Source organism: Alternaria novae-zelandiae (assembly GCF_023758075.1).
Source record: "Alternaria novae-zelandiae strain BMP 2774 chromosome Unknown scaffold_21, whole genome shotgun sequence".
Classification (NCBI taxonomy): domain Eukaryota; kingdom Fungi; phylum Ascomycota; class Dothideomycetes; order Pleosporales; family Pleosporaceae; genus Alternaria; species Alternaria novae-zelandiae.
The window spans coordinates 334,318-351,262 of NW_026056981.1; the positions used below are offsets into that span (position 1 = coordinate 334,318).

Here is a 16,945-nt window from a genome sequence, read left to right on the forward strand (position 1 = left end):
ATCTCGGTAAACACTGCCGATTTGCCCGCTTTCTGTATCCGATGGTGACGACTGTGTAGTATGTGATTGATGGAGCATTTTGGCCTGTCTCAGCGCAATGGACTTCGGTCGTATAGGTGCGAGCAGTCGTCTCATTAAGCACGCTCAGCTTGCTACATCTTGACGTCGCGCGCACGAGCCATTTCGGGATGCAGAGCCCTGGAGGGCCTGGAAGTTAGTTAGACCCGATCCCCACACCGTCAGACTAAGGATGGCGACTTTGATAAGCTTCTTTGAACCACCATCGTCTGTCCAATACCTGTCCGCCATTGACCTTTTCGTCACAGCCCGATAGTCTTGCTGTAGCCACGGGCGCAGATCGCTGCTGTCTCGAGCACGCAATCTGTCTATCCGCAGGCTTGTCCATGCACGTATTTCGCAGTGGCCCAATGACGCCGCCGCACTCCTGCCGGCACTCTGAGGAGGACGATGGATCGATGCACCTATCAAAAAAATCGTTTTCTCTGGCTCGTCAAGGGCCCTGCAATTGGGCCTCCCCGGTCTCAGGCTAACGTGGGCTGCATATACCCAGCATGAACAGACAGACACGGGACAGGCTAGGGAGCCAGCCAGCCGACATGTATGGCAGAACCAGTATCTGCACCCTGTCCATCGTCAGGTGCGGGCTCCTAGACAAGGCATTGGGACCGGCTAGCTGCGAGGGGCCAGTTCCGTTTGCCTGCCTGCAGCCCAGGTCCGAACTACCAGACCCCTTGGCTTGACTGGCTCGACTGGCTGGAGAGACACATTGCACCCCGTCGCTCGTGGCCATCCACGTCGCTTTATAAACCGGGCCCTCAGCCCTCCAGTCCGTGCGCGCAACCTATTACTTGCTTGCAGCCTAGCGCTCTTTCACCTGGTGGAGGGGTACTCATATCGTCGCTTGCCCCGCCAACCTAGACGCTTCACTATCTCTGCTCCTCACCCTGTGCCATCACTTTCTTGCGACAGCCTGCAGCCGACTCTCCCTCCTCTAACTCTTCAGAGCAATCGCTTGCGCCATCATCACCAATACAGCCTGGTGCTACAAGATCAAATGTTCGTTCCGTCACGTTGCTACATACTGCCTGCCCGGGAAGCCGCGATGGATTCCTCGCCTTCCTGCACTTTTCCTTCACTCTACAACTCCTGTCACTACCTGTCTTGAGCTTCCTTGTATCGCGCGCCTTGTTTCGAGTTGCGAGAGCTAGTATTGAGACCGTTCAGTGTTCGACCCAGACATCACTCTCACCATGTCTAAGCTCTTCATTGGGTAAGTACGCAGCCTTCCCATACCGCGACCGCGACTGACCCTGAACAGAGGCCTCGCATGGCACACCGACGACCAAGCTCTCCGTCAAAAGTTCGAGGAGTTCGGTCAAGTCGAAGAAGCCGTAAGTGACACGCTACTCGACGAATGTCGTCGCCAAGGTCGAGTCAATGCTCACATCGTCACAGGTCGTGGTTAAGGACCGCGATACTGGCCGCAGCCGAGGCTTTGGCTTTGTTCGCTATGCCCAGGACACCGAGGCCGATGCCGCTATGCAGGCCATGAACAACGAGGAGTACGTCTTTTCTGCCTTCACGTACCATCCAACAGTGGACACTGCTGACTCTCCTAGATTCGACGGACGTAGGATTCGCGTCGACAAGGCCTCCGACCGCGCTGGCGGTGGTGCTCCTCGCGGCGGCGGCTACGGAGGCGGTGGCGGCGGATACCGTGGAGGTTACGGCGGTGGTCAAGGAGGAGGTAAGCTTCACTGAGCCTACCCATTACGGTTCTATACTAACTATATCCCCAGGCTACGGTGGCGGCGACCGTGGTAAGCACATGTCACCGTTCTATTCACAGTGAGAAACTAACTTGGTAAAAAGGCTACGGCGGCGGCGGCCAGGGCGGCGGCTCTTGGGGACCTTCTCAAGGCGGCGGCGGCGGCGGATACCAGTCTCGCGGCGGCTACGGTGGCGGTCAGGGCGGCGGCCAGGGCGGTTACGGTGGTGGTCAAGAGGGTGGCCAAGGTGGTGGCCAGCAATGGTAAACACCTCGGCGGACCCACGTCCTACAGTCCTGTGCTCTCAGAATGACCAAAGGTACGAACTTCCTAGTTGAGGGCAAGAACGCTCCTGGGATTGGAGTTGGCTTTACACGATGGAGATCTTTTGGACGTTAGCCGACACTGCTCCTCCTCGAATGAGCATCATCATTCACATGGACGTTTCATATCATGTTTAATGGCAGTAGAGGTGGTTGGTACTGAGAGATGAGATACCCATTGAATCAGGAGGTGCTGCTACTCTGTACTTGTCGCGCTATGAGGGTTCCTGTTCTTTGTGCACTTTCCTTACGGGCTCTTCGTAGTCATGGTGGCTTGCTACCTACCCAAAAGCTGTGTCATTCCAATGTAACCTTGAACTATACCAAGAGACATGTCAGCAAAAAGCAGATTACACCGCATTCCAAAAGCAAGCATGCTGACTCACATTCGCCTCGCAAACGGTTACAACAGCCGGATCGGTGCCCCTTCCTGAGGATCAATGAGATCACATTACCGCTGTTGCGATGAGGCTCTGCGGTCTCTAACGGGTCCCTCCACAAGACGCAGGTTCGTGGCGATGCCAATTCTCCTCACCACCCAACACATGAGATAATCTCGACGGCAACTAACCCATTACTTAATCGCACGCACTAGTCTCGCTTTCAGCACATGGAAAATTCAGCAGCCAAGGCAGCGCATTGTGACCACATCTGCATATTGCATACATAGCCGCCGGCCAGTCCTGCTGCAGCTGCAGCACCAACGCAGAGTAGAAAGGCAGGTTTCTGCAAGCGATAGCTGGGCTGTCTGCGGGGAGTCAGGCGCACTCCGTGCTGCGTTTTGTATAGTCCTCGCGCACACACTTCCGCATCCTCGAGTGCTTTGCTGCTGCCTGAGGTGATCTTCACTTTTGGCGTCAGGCGCCAGGATGCGACGTCGAATGTCTTGGGCTGAGGATGCACGCTGACAGACGACCCCTCCACACCCGTCTTCTACTATTCAACGACTCGCGGATATCCAATACTTCATCGCATTTATTTTGCTTGTTCTTCAGCCGGCTGGAACGACTTCGAGTACATCATGAAGAGTTGGAACGGGCTGGAGGATGCGACGGCGCCGGTCAAGCCTGGACGGACCCCGACGCGGTGGCGCGCACTGCTTTCTGCGACCTTCGTCACACTCGTGTGCCTCGCGGCAGTGGATACCATCTTCCCTGAATTGAAGAACTGGGATCTGTCCTCATTTCTAGACATTGAGCCTGCGTTGCATGATGCTGCCTTTGAGTGGTCCGAGGTATGTTGAGAGAGTGTTCCCTGAGCGTCGCACCGCACACGTGGTTCTGCAGCCACCCTGGCCCGCATCTTATCAGATCGAATGATAGCCTCGATCCAAGTCGCACAGCAGGTGGTTACTCTACTTCCGGGAGATGTCTTGGGCGCATGCCGGAGCACCACAGACGACCTTCGTCATCAAAAGGCTCAATGAAAAATCTGATCGTGATTGGTGGCCTGACCAGATCCCATTCCGGTTCACCAGCATGTCGCTCGGACCCAAGTCCCAGCACCGTATCAACACAAGCGAACCGCAGCTCTCTACAATCTAGTCTAACAAGCCTGCTTCAGCATCATAATATCGACTGGTGGATGCAAGACTGACCAAGCTCCAGATCACACCGAGTGAGCATCTAGAATTCCACAAATGCTTTGGTCAATTTGAATGCGCAAAACTGAGCCTGCCACTGGACTACTACAACGGGACCTACCCTGATCATACTGTGAGCATCGCTATCGTCAAGCTACCCGCCAAAGTATCCGTGGATGATCCCCGCTATGGTGGCCCGGTCTTGTTCAACCCTGGCGGTCCCGGAGGATCAGGTACAGCAGTTGCGCTCTTCCTAGCAGGAGGGCTACAGCAGATCATAGACTCTAACGTCGAGACTCTTACCCCATCTACCGACGCAAGATACTTCGACATCATCGGCTTTGACCCTCGCGGCATCGGTTGGACAGAGCCAGTCGCTCGATGCATGCCAGATCAGCCTTCTTCGTGGTCTTGGAGCCTGAGGGAAGAGACCGAGGGCCTTGTTGGAAGCTCGGATGCAGCTCTTGGCAGACTTTGGTCTATGCAACATGCCTTTGGCGCATCTTGTAAGCTTGCCGAGGAGAAACAAAAGGGACCGGATATCAAGCAGTACATGTCTACTGCCTTCGTCGCCAGAGACATGTTGGAGATCACCGAGAGGCATGCCGAATATGTGGCGAAAGAGATCGCTCAAAAAGCTGGACAGAAGGCTGGCAAGCGTCTTGGATGCCACCGCCCCACATATGTTCCCGGAGAAAGCAAGCTGCAGTACTTGGGCTTTTCTTACGGGACTTTCCTCGGATCTACATTCGCGTCCATGTTCCCGGACCGTGTTGGACGTATCATCCTCGATGGAGTCGTGAGTTCGTACGACTACACCCACTCGATGGGTAACGGAAGTCTTGTAGACGTCGAAAAGGCCATGACTTCTTTCTATACATTCTGCTACAATGTGGGTCCCAACAGATGTCCTCTAACCACCGCAAACTCAAGCGTTGTCGACATAGAGGAGCGCACACAAAATATTATCGCATCGCTATACCACAATCCGCTTCCCATTGTCTCGGCAGAAGGCCCAGAACTCCTCACTTGGTCCACCATCAAATTAATTCTCTTCAGCGCTACCTACCAGCCGCGCCTCACATTCGACTTCGTAGCCGCCAGCCTATTCGCCATTGAACAAGGGGTTGGTAGAGAAATCAACGACATCGCCGAAACCTTGCGCGACCACCACGTATTTTCCTGTCCTGTCGACGGCAGCGAGCCATTCGAACAGCCAACATCCCCCGTAGCCACTACAGCCGTTTTATGCAGCGACGGAATTGATCAAACCCATGTGACTAAAGAAGAATTCGCCGCATACTGGGATATCATGGACGAAGTTTCGCCAAACTTTGGTTCCTACTGGTCCATGCTACTGATGCAATGTGCCTCTTGGAAGATCAAAGCTAGCTACAAGTTTGACGGTCCTTGGGGTGCAAACACATCGCATCCTATCCTCTTTGTCAGCAATACAGCAGACCCGGTTACACCTCTTCGCAGCGGACGCTATATGCATAGTCTATTCCCTGGAAGCAGCCTTATGATTGGCGATCACGCGGGACATTGTTCGATGTCGGCACCTGACCCGTGCATCTTGAGTCGCGTGAACACGTACTTTCAGACGGGTGAGCTGCCATCGCCAGGGACGGTGTGTGTACCGCCACCCAGTGAGTACAGTCTCAACTCGACGGACCCGGATAGTCCTTTCTACGACCCTACTTTGGGAAGTGCAAATGTGGTTGCTATGGAGGAGGATGAGGAGAGTTGGATGCGGCTTCGCGATGCTGGTGAGTTGCTCCAGAAGCAGGCTGTTGCGAGTGGTATGTTTGATATAAACCTTCCGGGTGGTTCAAGGGCGAAGCGAGTCATGCGAAACATCGTGAAGGGTCGCTATTAGGGCTGGGAGTAGGTATGGTTTTATGGAGTTACTTTCCATTTCTATCCCGAAGTCCCAAGTGACTCATGTGGATATTGCTCATCCTTAACCCAGAACACGGCAACCGAGCTTCGGCGTCACGCACATTAGTCTGTATCTAAAACGAAATCATCAAAGAAGAAGTTACCCTACTCCTCATGATCAACCCCCATTCCGATATTCCTTCTCCAGATACTCCACCTCGAGGTCTTGATTTCCCACTTGTTTCCGGAATTCCTTCGTATACCAGTCATCAGCACCGGTCACTTGATACGGTGCCTCCGAAATAATCAGTGTTTCCAGTGCAGGAAATATCCGCAATGTACGCATGTTCTGTTCGATAGGCTCGCGGAGTCCCATGGCTGGATCTTCAGATTGAAAGGCATCCCAATCAATATCGATATGCCTAATCAACCTTAGCTGTAGCGGCGTACACCGCTTCCGGAGTTTCGAGAGGTCGGATAGGTCGAACTCGCGATGTATGAAGCGTGCAACAGGGTAGATGTGTACTGCGAAGTAGGCATGTGCGGTTTCGGCGAAGATGTGTCGTGATGCACGGGATAAATCGAGGCGGTCCCAGTAGAAATGGGAGTCATGTTTCCAACTCCTTGCGCTGAGGTCTAGGGCTATGTTGAATATCTTGTTGCGGATCTCAGCTGGCAGGTTCAAGAGAGGGGAATGAAGTTGATTGCGCTGAGCACTGTTGGCGGTCAGCATTTTATGCTCAGATGCGCACTATTTCTAGTGAGGTATGAAACTAACATTGCGAGACAATCGGCGCTTGGTACGAGAGTGGGTGGTCCTTTGCATTCGTTCATTTTGACAGCCTTAAAGGTTGGGAGGTAGGAGTTTCAGATCAGTCGAGTTGAAGTAAAGTTGTTAAGGAAGTTGAGAGCGTAGGTGGAAGAGGTGGTAGAGGTTCACATAGTATATATAAAGAAATGTGAGTCACGCCGCTAGTGCATGGATTGCCAGTCACGCATGATAAGGTGAACTATAGAGTACTATTTTTCGTCTTTTCATTCGTCCCCCCGCTTCCATGTTACCAGCACTACCTTTGAGTCAGCCGTAGTAGGATCGAGTTCGGTTCGCCTATGCATCGCGACCAACCTTCACGAACTCACACGCAGGAATCGACATATTGGCATCACTTTTTGGCATCCATCCTAAAGCGCCACATGCACCCTTCATCTTGCTGGGTCTCGATGGCTATGCATCCGGGACCCATTGCGGAGTGCTCAAGTCCTCATGCATGGTGTACGTGAACTCTAACCGCGGATTCTCCATCCAACCCCTAAGCCGAATCTCGCACAAAAGTCGAGGTCTCCTCTCTTCGGGTGCTCCAGAAATATGTAACCGCCTCAGCCCGCTGTGCGCAAATGGACAGTATTTGCCTGATTTTAGGCCCACTGCGTGATACCAGCTAAAAGTAAGGGCCTCCAGCATACGAAATTGAGATGGTGTGATCGGAAGTACGAGCCCTGATCTACGCGGCGGGAGTTTTACCACTGATAACGTAGCGTAGTGATATGGGAGGAGTCTCAGTTCGAAGTACGCCGCGGCGGTCTCAGCGAAGACCTCGCGCGAGGATCGAACAAAGAACATACGATCCCAAAAGTAGAGTTCTTCGTGATGCCACCGCCATATTTCCGTGGGCACGAGTTCGAGCGTGTAGGCGTAGATTTTGTTACGAACCTCAGCCGGTAAGCGCAGGAGAGGTGACTGGATTTTATTGCGTTGAGCGCTGTTGACTGTTAGCGCCTCTCTACTTAGAGAGTGAGGTAATGCGTGAGCAACGTCCTGTTCGATGAAATTATCCTTACATTGCGAGGCACTTCGCGTTAGGCACGAGAGTAGGCGGGCCTTTGACGTTGGGTGTGATGATGGGCGGTGCAACACCGTTGTTTACATACGCGTGATGGTAACGGGCCAACGTTGGGTCAAAGGGTTGAAGATTCAGGAACGACATTCTTAGTGTGGAGAATGTCGAAGGTGCAAGGTGACGGAAGGGTCAGGGGAAAAGCTCTGGATGTGAAGGCGCTAGTACTTTGTCAGTTAGTCACGCATTGAGGTTCCTAGGTAGCACAAAACACTGCTCAATTTCGCATATTAACCGCCCGCTCTGTTCTATTCACTATACATTGTACAGGGGGCTACCGTAAGTAATATACGAGGGTCTGCCGCTGTAGAGGTGATCAGTGGTTGTACGTGTTCTAGCTAGCCTCAGGAGGTAAATGCTGACTGGAAACTGCTTCACCCAACAGGCGGGTGGATATGCCAGCGCAGTGTTGAGCAGACTTCCAACCACCTCATATCAGGAGAAGTTTGAACAGGTTTGCAGCCTACATTAAGATGAAACCATACAAAGCAGACCTCGGGACTATCTAATGTCCACGTAGGCTCCAGAGTGTTCAATTCCTCTTTCATTCTGGATGAGGTGCAGTAGAAAAGGCTCGCTAGCTGGTAACCAGCACCCACCAAACGAAAACATATTCAAGCTGACAGCGTATTTACAGCCATACAACACGGCGCTCACCTTCCCTAAAGCTCCCTCATACTCGTAACCACCTTCTTCACACCACGCTTCTTCCCCGCCACTCGAGCCCTTACCCTCCGCCTAACATACTGCTCCCAAACCGCTTTACCGGCAAGACCTAACAGGAATGCCGCACCCATGATGATCAGCGTCCCGCCTACCACGTCAAAATCGGTAAGATCGTCCACGAAGGTCTTGTACACGAAGTACACTAGAAGGACAAATAATGAGATGATCACAATGGCGCCAAAGGTGGTCGACATATGGATGTTGTGCGTGAGAGGTGGTGATGGGAGTCCACTTGGTTGTATTGTATCTTGGTTGAGATAAAACGGATTCGTTGACGATGCGTGGCGGGTGCGGTGAACTTTATCATAAGAGTCGCGTTGTGTGGTTGTTCATGCAAAGCACATGCCGAAGTCACAGGTATGACAGCAAATATCATCTTAAACACATGAGCATGGCGAACAAGCTTGTGAACACAAACGTCGATATAACAAGAGACTACTATACAGCCAATCCAACTTCAAAACGCCCAGTCACGCCGCAACCCAATTTTGCGTGACAAATATGCACTCCAGATACGATCCCAAGCAATCCAACCATGCAAGTCAAAGCATCTACTCGTCATCCTCCTCCTCCTCACTATCCTCATCCATACCCTCCGCAGCCTCAACCTGGAAGCTAGGCGCCTGATCCACACCGAGATAGCTATCGCTAACCAGATAGCACGTCAACTCATGGCTACCCGGCTTCTCGAGCGTAAACTCAAGCACAGTCTCCAACTTCCTCAGAATAGGCACCTTCTTGATCGCAAGCAGTGTGTGTTCCTTCTGGTCACCCACAACCAGCCACCAGCTCTCCGTCTTATCGGCCGGGTAGAAGGGCGCGTGGACCTCCATCTTGGGCTCCTCGTCTTCCTCGATATTGCGCGTGATGCGCACCTTGAGTTGGGCGGGCGAGTTGGAAGCGATGGATTCGGGCTCGACGAGCTCGTGCTCGATTTCGATGTTGGGGTAGAAGTTGTTTGTGAAGTTTGCAATGTCGGCGAGTTGGCGTTGGTCGACGTCGAGTGCGGAGATGAGCTTCTTGTAGTCTGGGTTCTCGTCTTCGTCCATGGCGTTGATGAAGTCGTCGACGTCGTTGATGCCGAATTTTTGGGCGGCCTTGATGGTGTCGGCGTCGAAGTGGGGGATCTGCTTGAGAGGAGAGTCCTTCTGCCACATTGCTTGCACGACCATCTGGGAGAGTTCCATGGCGGACATGGCGTTGAGATGAGCCTCGGATGAGAGAACGTCGACACTTGCGCTGAGGATGTTGAGGACCTTTCGCAGGACGACTTCTTGGTCCTTGGCCAGGTCGACAGGGAGCTGCATGCGTGAGAAGTGAGCCTGCAGAAGAACGAAAGCCTTGAAATGCGGCGTCTCGAAGTTGGGCTCCTGCATCTTGAAGGGAACGCGGTCGTAAATGCGCTGGAGGATGTGGTCCTCGTGCCTCCGTATTTGAATGTCTTCGAATTCGGTGGCGGCTGTGATGATCTCAAGTACACCCTTGAGACTTGTCCTGCCATTGAGCGACATCATCAAGGTCTGCATGGTGATGAACGAGATGTTGTAGTACGCCGCGATCATGCACGGGTTCAGAGGTGTGATGGCATCCTCGTCTTCGTCGTGCTCGATGAGGTTGGCATCGGTCAGCTCCTTCAGGGTCGACTCAACCATGTCAGACAAGTGCGCGCTGAGTCCCTCGTGCGACGTGTCGTGGAGGTTGTAGTAGCTGGGGTTGGCGAGTAAACGGCGGTAGAAGTATGTGTATGTAGACCAATCGACAGCCTCTTGTGTTGACTCAATCGTCTTCGCGCTGATCTCGGCAACAAAGGCGTCGTGAAGGTAGTCGGGAAGGTAGCTCTCAATCGGAAGAGCCTCGTTAAGGAACTTCTTGTAGTACTCTCGCTTCACCGCAGGCAGCATAAGCACACCCTTCGCTGACTTGTCCAGTCCTACTCTGCCGGCCTTGCCGAACATCTGCAGGATATCGCTAATGGGATAGTCGACGTATCGATGTTCGCGGCCCTCGTAGAATTGAGTGCCTTGAACGATGACGAGATGAGCACCGCTGTCAATTTCCCAGCAAGAGTCGCGCGATACGATGAGCACCTGGATCGCGCCAACCTTAAATAGATGCTGAACAGCCTTCTTGTCGAAAGAGTTGAGGGCCTCGTGGAAATATCCGATACCATGAGACAGCGACGAAGCCAGCGCTTGCTCGTTGATCTTCTCAAGGATAGGTTGAATCTCAGATACTTCAACGTTGAGGAAGCGATCCTCGTCTTCGTCAGCTATGCAAGCGTTGAGGAGGTCAGCAGCGGAGTTTCTGGCTTGCTTCCTGTTCGGGACGAAAACCATGGCCGGCTTGTCTGGAGACATTTGTGTGATGGCAGAGTAGGTCGGCCTCGCCATAGCCATCATCAAGGATGGGAAATGGGGGATCGTGAACGACTGAATCTTCAACTCAAGCGGTACTGCTCGGATAGCCGGGCTGAAGTTGTAGATGGTGTGTTTGGTTGCACCGATCCATTCGCCAATATCTCGTGCGTTTGACAACGACACGCTCAATCCAACGATGCGCAGCTTCGACTCTAGTTGCGTTGCCATTGCTTGCATACGGGAGACAACAATCTCGTAGACATGACCGTTTGTGCCACCAAGCATGTGCAGCTCATCGGCGATCAATAGAGAGACGGACTGGACGTTCTTCCGGCGCTGCCATTGACGGGAGAGTGAGTCCCACTGCGAAGGAGTGGCAAGAATGAGATCACCCCTCTCAAGCAATCGCAGGTCTGCCGTAGTCTCACCAGTGAGCTTGACAACGTCCTTTCCTCCACTGAGACCGGTCAACCGCTCATTCCAGTTCTTGTACTGGTTGTCGACGAGCTCTTGGAATGGTGCTAGGTAGACAATGCGGCCTTCGTTGTTGGTAGCCCAGTGTCGCAAAATGGCAAACTCAGCGCAGATGGTCTTGCCAATGCCTGCTGATGCGCCAATGAGAGCATTGTCATCTGTGGTATACAAGGTGTTGAAAGTCTGTGTCTGGACCTTGTTGAAGCGACCGATGTTCTCATACAAGCCCATGTATTCCTTCCTCTTTAGGGCAGAAACAGGCAGAGGTTGCAGATCCAGAACAGGAGTGTGGGCAGGGAATCTCGCTGGCAGAATAAGTTTCTGGAAAGAGACAGCGAGCTTGGTCTCAGATGCCATCCATCGGTCGGAGAGAACGGTGATGAAGTAGTTCGGTGGCATGGGCTCATCGATGGGCACAGTCATCTCCAGCAGATGTTCGTTGGCGTCGCCATCGGAGTAGTCCCTTCGGAGGATGAAGGTGTCGTGGAACAACACCTGCTCACCGTCACAGTCCTCGACCAAGATCCAGAATGCCTCTGAGGCTCCGTGCAGCTCGGTGTCCCAAACGAAGTCAGGTCGTATTGTCAGCTCCAGACGGAGTAGTGACCTTGTAACTGGCCTGGGTGTCGCTTCGATCTGGAGGCGCGGGAACTTCTCCACCAGACCACAGACAAGTTTACCAGCCTTGGGCATACCCAACAGCTCACCCATGCTTGGCGGGTCGAGGCCGAAGTAGCTCGACCAGCCAACGTCAATTCGCTCAGCCTTTTGCACAATGTCGCGGGGGCACGTGGGGAATTGGCGCAGAGGGGTCATGGTTGGCCACATACGCTTCTCAGCCATCTTGCACATGTCGAGAGCCAGCTTAGCGACTTGCGACCAACCCTTCTTGAGACAGATCTCAAAGATGGCGCGAAGAATACGTCCAGCGGATTGCGTAACGTAGACCAAGTCAGCCATCAGCGCCAATCCTTCCAGCTTGAGGCGAGAGATATAAGCTTGGAGCAAGACGTTGATCTTGGCTTGGGCTTCCTCGAAGCTCTCCTTGACTGGAATCGGGACCTTTCCTAGTAGCTTCGCAAGCTCAAGCTTCTCATCTTGACGGACCGGGATGTACTTGAACTCTTCACTAAGTGCGAAGACACGGAAGAGCTCGATAGCGCTGATACCGGGCTGGATATGCATGTTGTACGTCGCCATGGAGTTGTGGGTGATGTAGTAGTGGGAGGCAATTCTTCCAAGCTCTGTGGGGTTGAGCATACCGGTCTTCCTATCGTACTTAATCAGACTGCATTTCTCCAGTACATGTGCAGCGGCGTGAACAAGGTCAACACGTCTTTGCTCCAGCACAGTATCATTCTCGTATTCTGGTCCGACTCGGTAGAGAGCGGGCGAACGGAGCATTCGGACGAAGAGGTACGTGTAGCCGAGCCAGTCAACCGCTTCGTCTCTGTTGCGCACGTTACCCAGAACAATCTCAGCGTTGAGGTTATCTGCAAGCTTGCTGATGAGCTGCGACTCGATAGGCAACTGTTGGTTGAGCAAGGATAGGTAGTACTGAATCTCAGACTGTGTGGTGATGATGATACCCTCTCCGTAAGTATCGTATTGAGGTCGACCGGCACGACCCAACATCTGCAGGACATCCTGAGGGCTAAGTTCGACCCAGCTACCCTTTTCGGGGGAGTAGATCTGCGTTCCCTTGATAATGACGGTATGCGCGGGCAAGTTGACACCCCAAGCCAGTGTTGCTGTGCACACAAGGACTTGGATAGAGCCATCGGCGAACAGATCCTCCACGGAAGTACGATCCGCTCGCGACATACCAGCGTGATGGATACCGAAACCATAAGGCATGACGTCCTTTAGATCCGCGTTTTGAACCGACTCAGATTCTTCTCTCAAGATCTCCCGACTGGCAGCATCTGACCGAAGAATCTTGCCTATTGACTCTTCCTCAAGTGCCTTGTCACGGATGTACTTCGCGGTCTTGGCGGTTTCCTTTCGAGAATGCACGAAGATAAGCATCTGATTGCGATGTTCGCCAACCTGTTCCAAAACCTTGGTATAGCAAACGTCGTTCATCGTCTTCAGCTGTTTGATGGCCTTCTTGTCTGTAACACCAATGAACTCCTGCTTCAACGGACACGGTCGGAAAGTAGCGTCAAAGTGGAAGAGGCCCTTGTCTGGGTCGATACGCAGGAAGCTTGCAACGTCGCGGTAGTTGGGAAGAGTGGCACTCAATCCGACAATGCGCACATGATCACCAGTTTGCTCGCTGCGTCGCAGAGTTCTGCTGACGATACTCTCGATGACTGGACCACGATCGTCGTGGAGAAGATGAATCTCATCAATACAGATGAGGCGAACGAGGTTGATGTAGCTGGTATCAGTAGCCTTGCGGGTGATGACATCGTACTTCTCAGGGGTGGTGACGATGATCTGAGTTTCCGCGATTTGCTGCTTGGTGAGTTGGCGATCACCGGTAAGTTCAGAGACCTTGATGCCGTATGGCTCCAGACGCTTGCCGAAGTTACCGACTTGCTCAGCCACAAGAGCCTTGAGCGGGGCAATGTAGATGATCTTGAAGTTGTCAAGCGCAATCTCTCCAGTGGTGGGGTTTCGGTGCTTGCCGATCTCGCGAAGCATTGTCAGCATGGCTACATTGGTCTTTCCAGAACCAGTGGGTGCGCAAATCAACATGTTGCCGTCATCGTTGAACGCTGTCGGGAAACACTTCGTTTGGATACGGTTGAGCGATTTCGAGTTACCGAAACCTGGCCGCGCCCAATCTGGTAGCTCGGAGGTTGGCATGAGTGCTGGCTCGTTGGGGTCGCGCTTCGCTTTCGGCGCAGGGACGTGGATCTCCTCGTAGCCCTTGAATTGGCGGCGTGTGGATCCTTGAGGCAGCTTGACGCTTGCGTTCGTCATGAGATGGTTGCCCTGGTCGAACACGATGTTGTCCAGATTTACCATTCGGCTCGATGGTTGTAGACCGCCCACGATACCCTCCGGTTTCGCGTCGGCCATTTCCACGTCGTTCGGCGCATCCGGAAGGTTGATATCCTTGAGGTTGAACTTCATCTTATTAGTGCCAGCGTCAGCGCCATCTTCAGCCTTGATGCCAGTCTCTCTTGCGCGCAGCTCTTGCAGAATCCGTTGCTGACCGGCAGCTCTCATCTCCCGCTCGACAGCTGTTCGCTCATCGTTGTCTTCAGCAGCCCTTCGCCACCTCGTAACCCAGACGACCCTATCGCGGTTGAGTACGAGTTTCGCAACCAGCTCGTGGTGTTCGTAGTCGAAGAGATCCATCAGGTCGTTCTCAATCTCACGGAGCTCCTTCTCTTCGCCATCTTCCGAGACTCCTGCGAGATACTTGAGCGCTTCCTGTGTCTTCTCCTGCTGGATATGCGCATCCTCGTATATTTGCCCAATCTGCCGTTGCAGCCAGTAGGCGTCGATCTCGTGTGCGGGTATAAGTTGGTCTGCGCCGTTTTGGCGGTCTGCGGTGGCCGTGTCGCCCTGTATTATCGTCTCTTCGGTATCCGCGAAACCTCCACCCTTCTGGTCTTCGTCCTCGCCAATCTGCTCTATGGGCGCCTCTGCTTCGTCTTCTTCGTCCGAGGAATCGGCATCTCGCACTTCGAATGTCTGAGGCCCGTCTTCATCCTCCTCTTCGTCGTCGAATACGACGGCTACACCTTGGTTGTCGCCCGTGTCAGCGCCATCGCCGTCTGCCATCTCTTCGTCACCTTCCTCGTCGTCTTGCGCGTCGTAGTCGGTGATCTTCTTGGACAGGTTCATCAGCTCGTTGAATTCCTTTCCGCCCATGGAAGTACCAAGAAGGTCGTCAACTTCCTTCTTCTTGTCGAAGTCCTTCATGGTGTCATCCTTGAGGTATTCGAGGACCGCATCGGCCGCACTTCGCGTAGTCGCAGGATCGACATCGCCGAGAGATCTGCTCACGAGGGTTGTGATGAGGTCGAAAGTCTGGCGCGTCGCAGGAGTCCGCGGCTTGTATGTGAGGCCTTCGATATTGAAGTCGGCTGTCGCAGTGGCTCCAAACGCGCTGGTGCCATCGTCCCGTTTCCGCTTGCGCTGCTCTCTCTCGAGAACATCGCCACCCTCATTCAGATTTCCGCGCTCAACGCCAGGTCCCTTGAGCTTCTTTGTCGCCTGCGCATTTGCGCTGTCACGCGCTGTGCGTCCGCCCATGTCTCTGATGTTGATGCGACCTGCCAGCGACTCGGGGTCGCCCGTGTGCTCATCCTTCCCGCGGTGTGTAAAACGTCTATCGGCCTGCAAGACCAAATTTGACATGGCCGCATACTTGTACTGCCCGAGGTTCTTCTGGTCGTTCGACATGGTCGCGGTGGGTATCGTGGTTCTGCGCGGCTTGCGCTTTTGGGGTCGCCTTGTCTAGTCGGCGGCGCGCAAATTAAGGACTGTGTGCGGCGAATTATCGTGTCGCCGTGTCCTCTGGAATGAAGAAAAGGAAAAGGCCGTGCGATTGATATAAGTCGGGCTGTGGGCGCGCCCTAGGGTTGGTTATATAGTGAGAGCGCTGGAGGCAACGACCCGAGAAAAATGATAGAGCTCCCGACAGGCAGCTAAGCACGCACGTGCCATGACCCTTCATCATGACCCTTCCACATCCCATACGCGTAAATGGAGCTTTCAATTCCTCGAATGCTAATTATTTATCATACCTTGTTTCAAAGACGCTGAAAGTCTTTTTATTGTCGCGATGCTACTATTACAGATGTATTATGTCTCGAGGGTGCACGATGGACAACGCATGTTTTATCATCCCGGATATTGCAGCACAAGAGACGCGTCGATAGCCCTATTATATGGGCATATGCACTGCCATGTTGCAACGAAGGTATAGATGCAGATAAACACGAAGCTACTCCCTCTACAGTGGACTGGCCTCCAGCCATGAGTTCCTCATCTTCTATCTTGCGCCTACACGCGCCAGCAAACAACTCCTATGCTTATGCTGATATACACTTCATCTCCTGGCACTGATCACCCCATCAAACGATTCAACCCCCCTCAGCCTTCTTCTTCTTCTTATCCTCTATCAACTCGCAGTTATCCTCCGGCACCTCATCGTACTTGTCCACCAAGAACTCCAAGATATCCTCGCTCAAATCACCCTGCACCGTAATCTCCTCGCCGCCACCCGGGATCTTGGTGACACTTGACCCTGTCGCGAACTTCTTGCCAAAGTCCTTGGCCACCTTCTTGATGTCGAGACCAAACGCTTCCAGACCCTGTACGGCGGTGACGTATTTCCGCTTGTTGCGCTCGATGCGCTTGATGAGGATCTTGGACGACGCGCGCGTCTCGGCTGCTCGTGCTTCGGCGGTTGCGGCTTTGGCGGCTTTCTTCTGGGCGTCCTTTTCGGCGCGTTTTTGGGCGTCGACGGAGAGGGAGGCCATGTTTTGCTGTAGCGCTTCTGGAGGGGAGTCAGCATATAGTTCTATACGAGAGATCACTGCGCGTGACAGGCTTCCCAATATGGTTGACTCTACGTACCTGCTGAGTACAGCTTCGCGTGCAGATCTGGATGCGCCTCTTCTAGCCATTCCTCACACTTCTTCGTTGTGCCGCCAAACTCGCAGTACTATGAGTTGGTCTAGTCAGTCGCGATTTCCCTCTCAACGCGTCTCGGTGTCATACCTACTTCAGGTGGTAGACTGCATACTGCTCCTTGTTAGCCTTAGTCGCAATGGAGTGTGGGAATGCTTGCCTCCGCAGTAGACGACGGGCTTCGGTAACGCGTCGGCTGACATGTTGTGCAGTGTGATATACTTCAGACTCTCAGGTACCTTGAGGTCACAAAGAGTGGTGCGTTGAGTGGTGGGACTGGGTGTCGACGCGATGCTTGGGAAGAGAGAGCTTGGTGGGG

The 16,945-nt window shown here is 53.3% G+C and overlaps 5 protein-coding genes across 5 annotated transcripts; 2 read left to right on the top strand and 3 right to left on the bottom strand.

Moving 5' to 3' along the window:
• Positions 1-1,271: 1,271 nt before the first annotated feature.
• J4E88_008886 (uncharacterized protein) lies at positions 1,272-2,057 on the top strand (the record flags this gene model as incomplete). Its single annotated transcript, XM_049402494.1, has 6 exons — positions 1,272-1,291; positions 1,340-1,412; positions 1,477-1,583; positions 1,641-1,768; positions 1,821-1,841; positions 1,894-2,057. The coding sequence occupies 6 exons, from the start codon at positions 1,272-1,274 to the stop codon at positions 2,055-2,057; spliced, it is 513 nt and encodes a 170-aa protein (XP_049251731.1).
• Positions 2,058-2,982: 925 nt separating this feature from the next.
• J4E88_008887 (uncharacterized protein) lies at positions 2,983-5,574 on the top strand (the record flags this gene model as incomplete). Its single annotated transcript, XM_049402495.1, has 3 exons — positions 2,983-2,989; positions 3,109-3,347; positions 3,721-5,574. 3 exons carry the CDS (start codon positions 2,983-2,985, stop codon positions 5,572-5,574), a joined length of 2,100 nt encoding a protein of 699 aa, XP_049251732.1.
• Positions 5,575-5,754: 180 nt separating this feature from the next.
• J4E88_008888 (uncharacterized protein) lies at positions 5,755-8,391 on the bottom strand (the record flags this gene model as incomplete). The annotated part of the gene is made up of 3 exons (XM_049402496.1): positions 5,755-6,292; positions 7,148-7,314; positions 8,161-8,391. 3 exons carry the CDS (start codon positions 8,389-8,391, stop codon positions 5,755-5,757), a joined length of 936 nt encoding a protein of 311 aa, XP_049251733.1.
• Positions 8,392-8,748: 357 nt separating this feature from the next.
• J4E88_008889 (uncharacterized protein) lies at positions 8,749-15,393 on the bottom strand (the record flags this gene model as incomplete). The annotated part of the gene is made up of 1 exon (XM_049402497.1): positions 8,749-15,393. One exon carries the CDS (start codon positions 15,391-15,393, stop codon positions 8,749-8,751), a length of 6,645 nt encoding a protein of 2,214 aa, XP_049251734.1.
• Positions 15,394-16,076: 683 nt separating this feature from the next.
• TMA22 (Translation machinery-associated protein 22) lies at positions 16,077-16,829 on the bottom strand (the record flags this gene model as incomplete). Its single annotated transcript, XM_049402498.1, has 4 exons — positions 16,077-16,492; positions 16,573-16,660; positions 16,721-16,740; positions 16,787-16,829. The coding sequence occupies 4 exons, from the start codon at positions 16,827-16,829 to the stop codon at positions 16,077-16,079; spliced, it is 567 nt and encodes a 188-aa protein (XP_049251735.1).
• Positions 16,830-16,945: the final 116 nt, after the last annotated feature.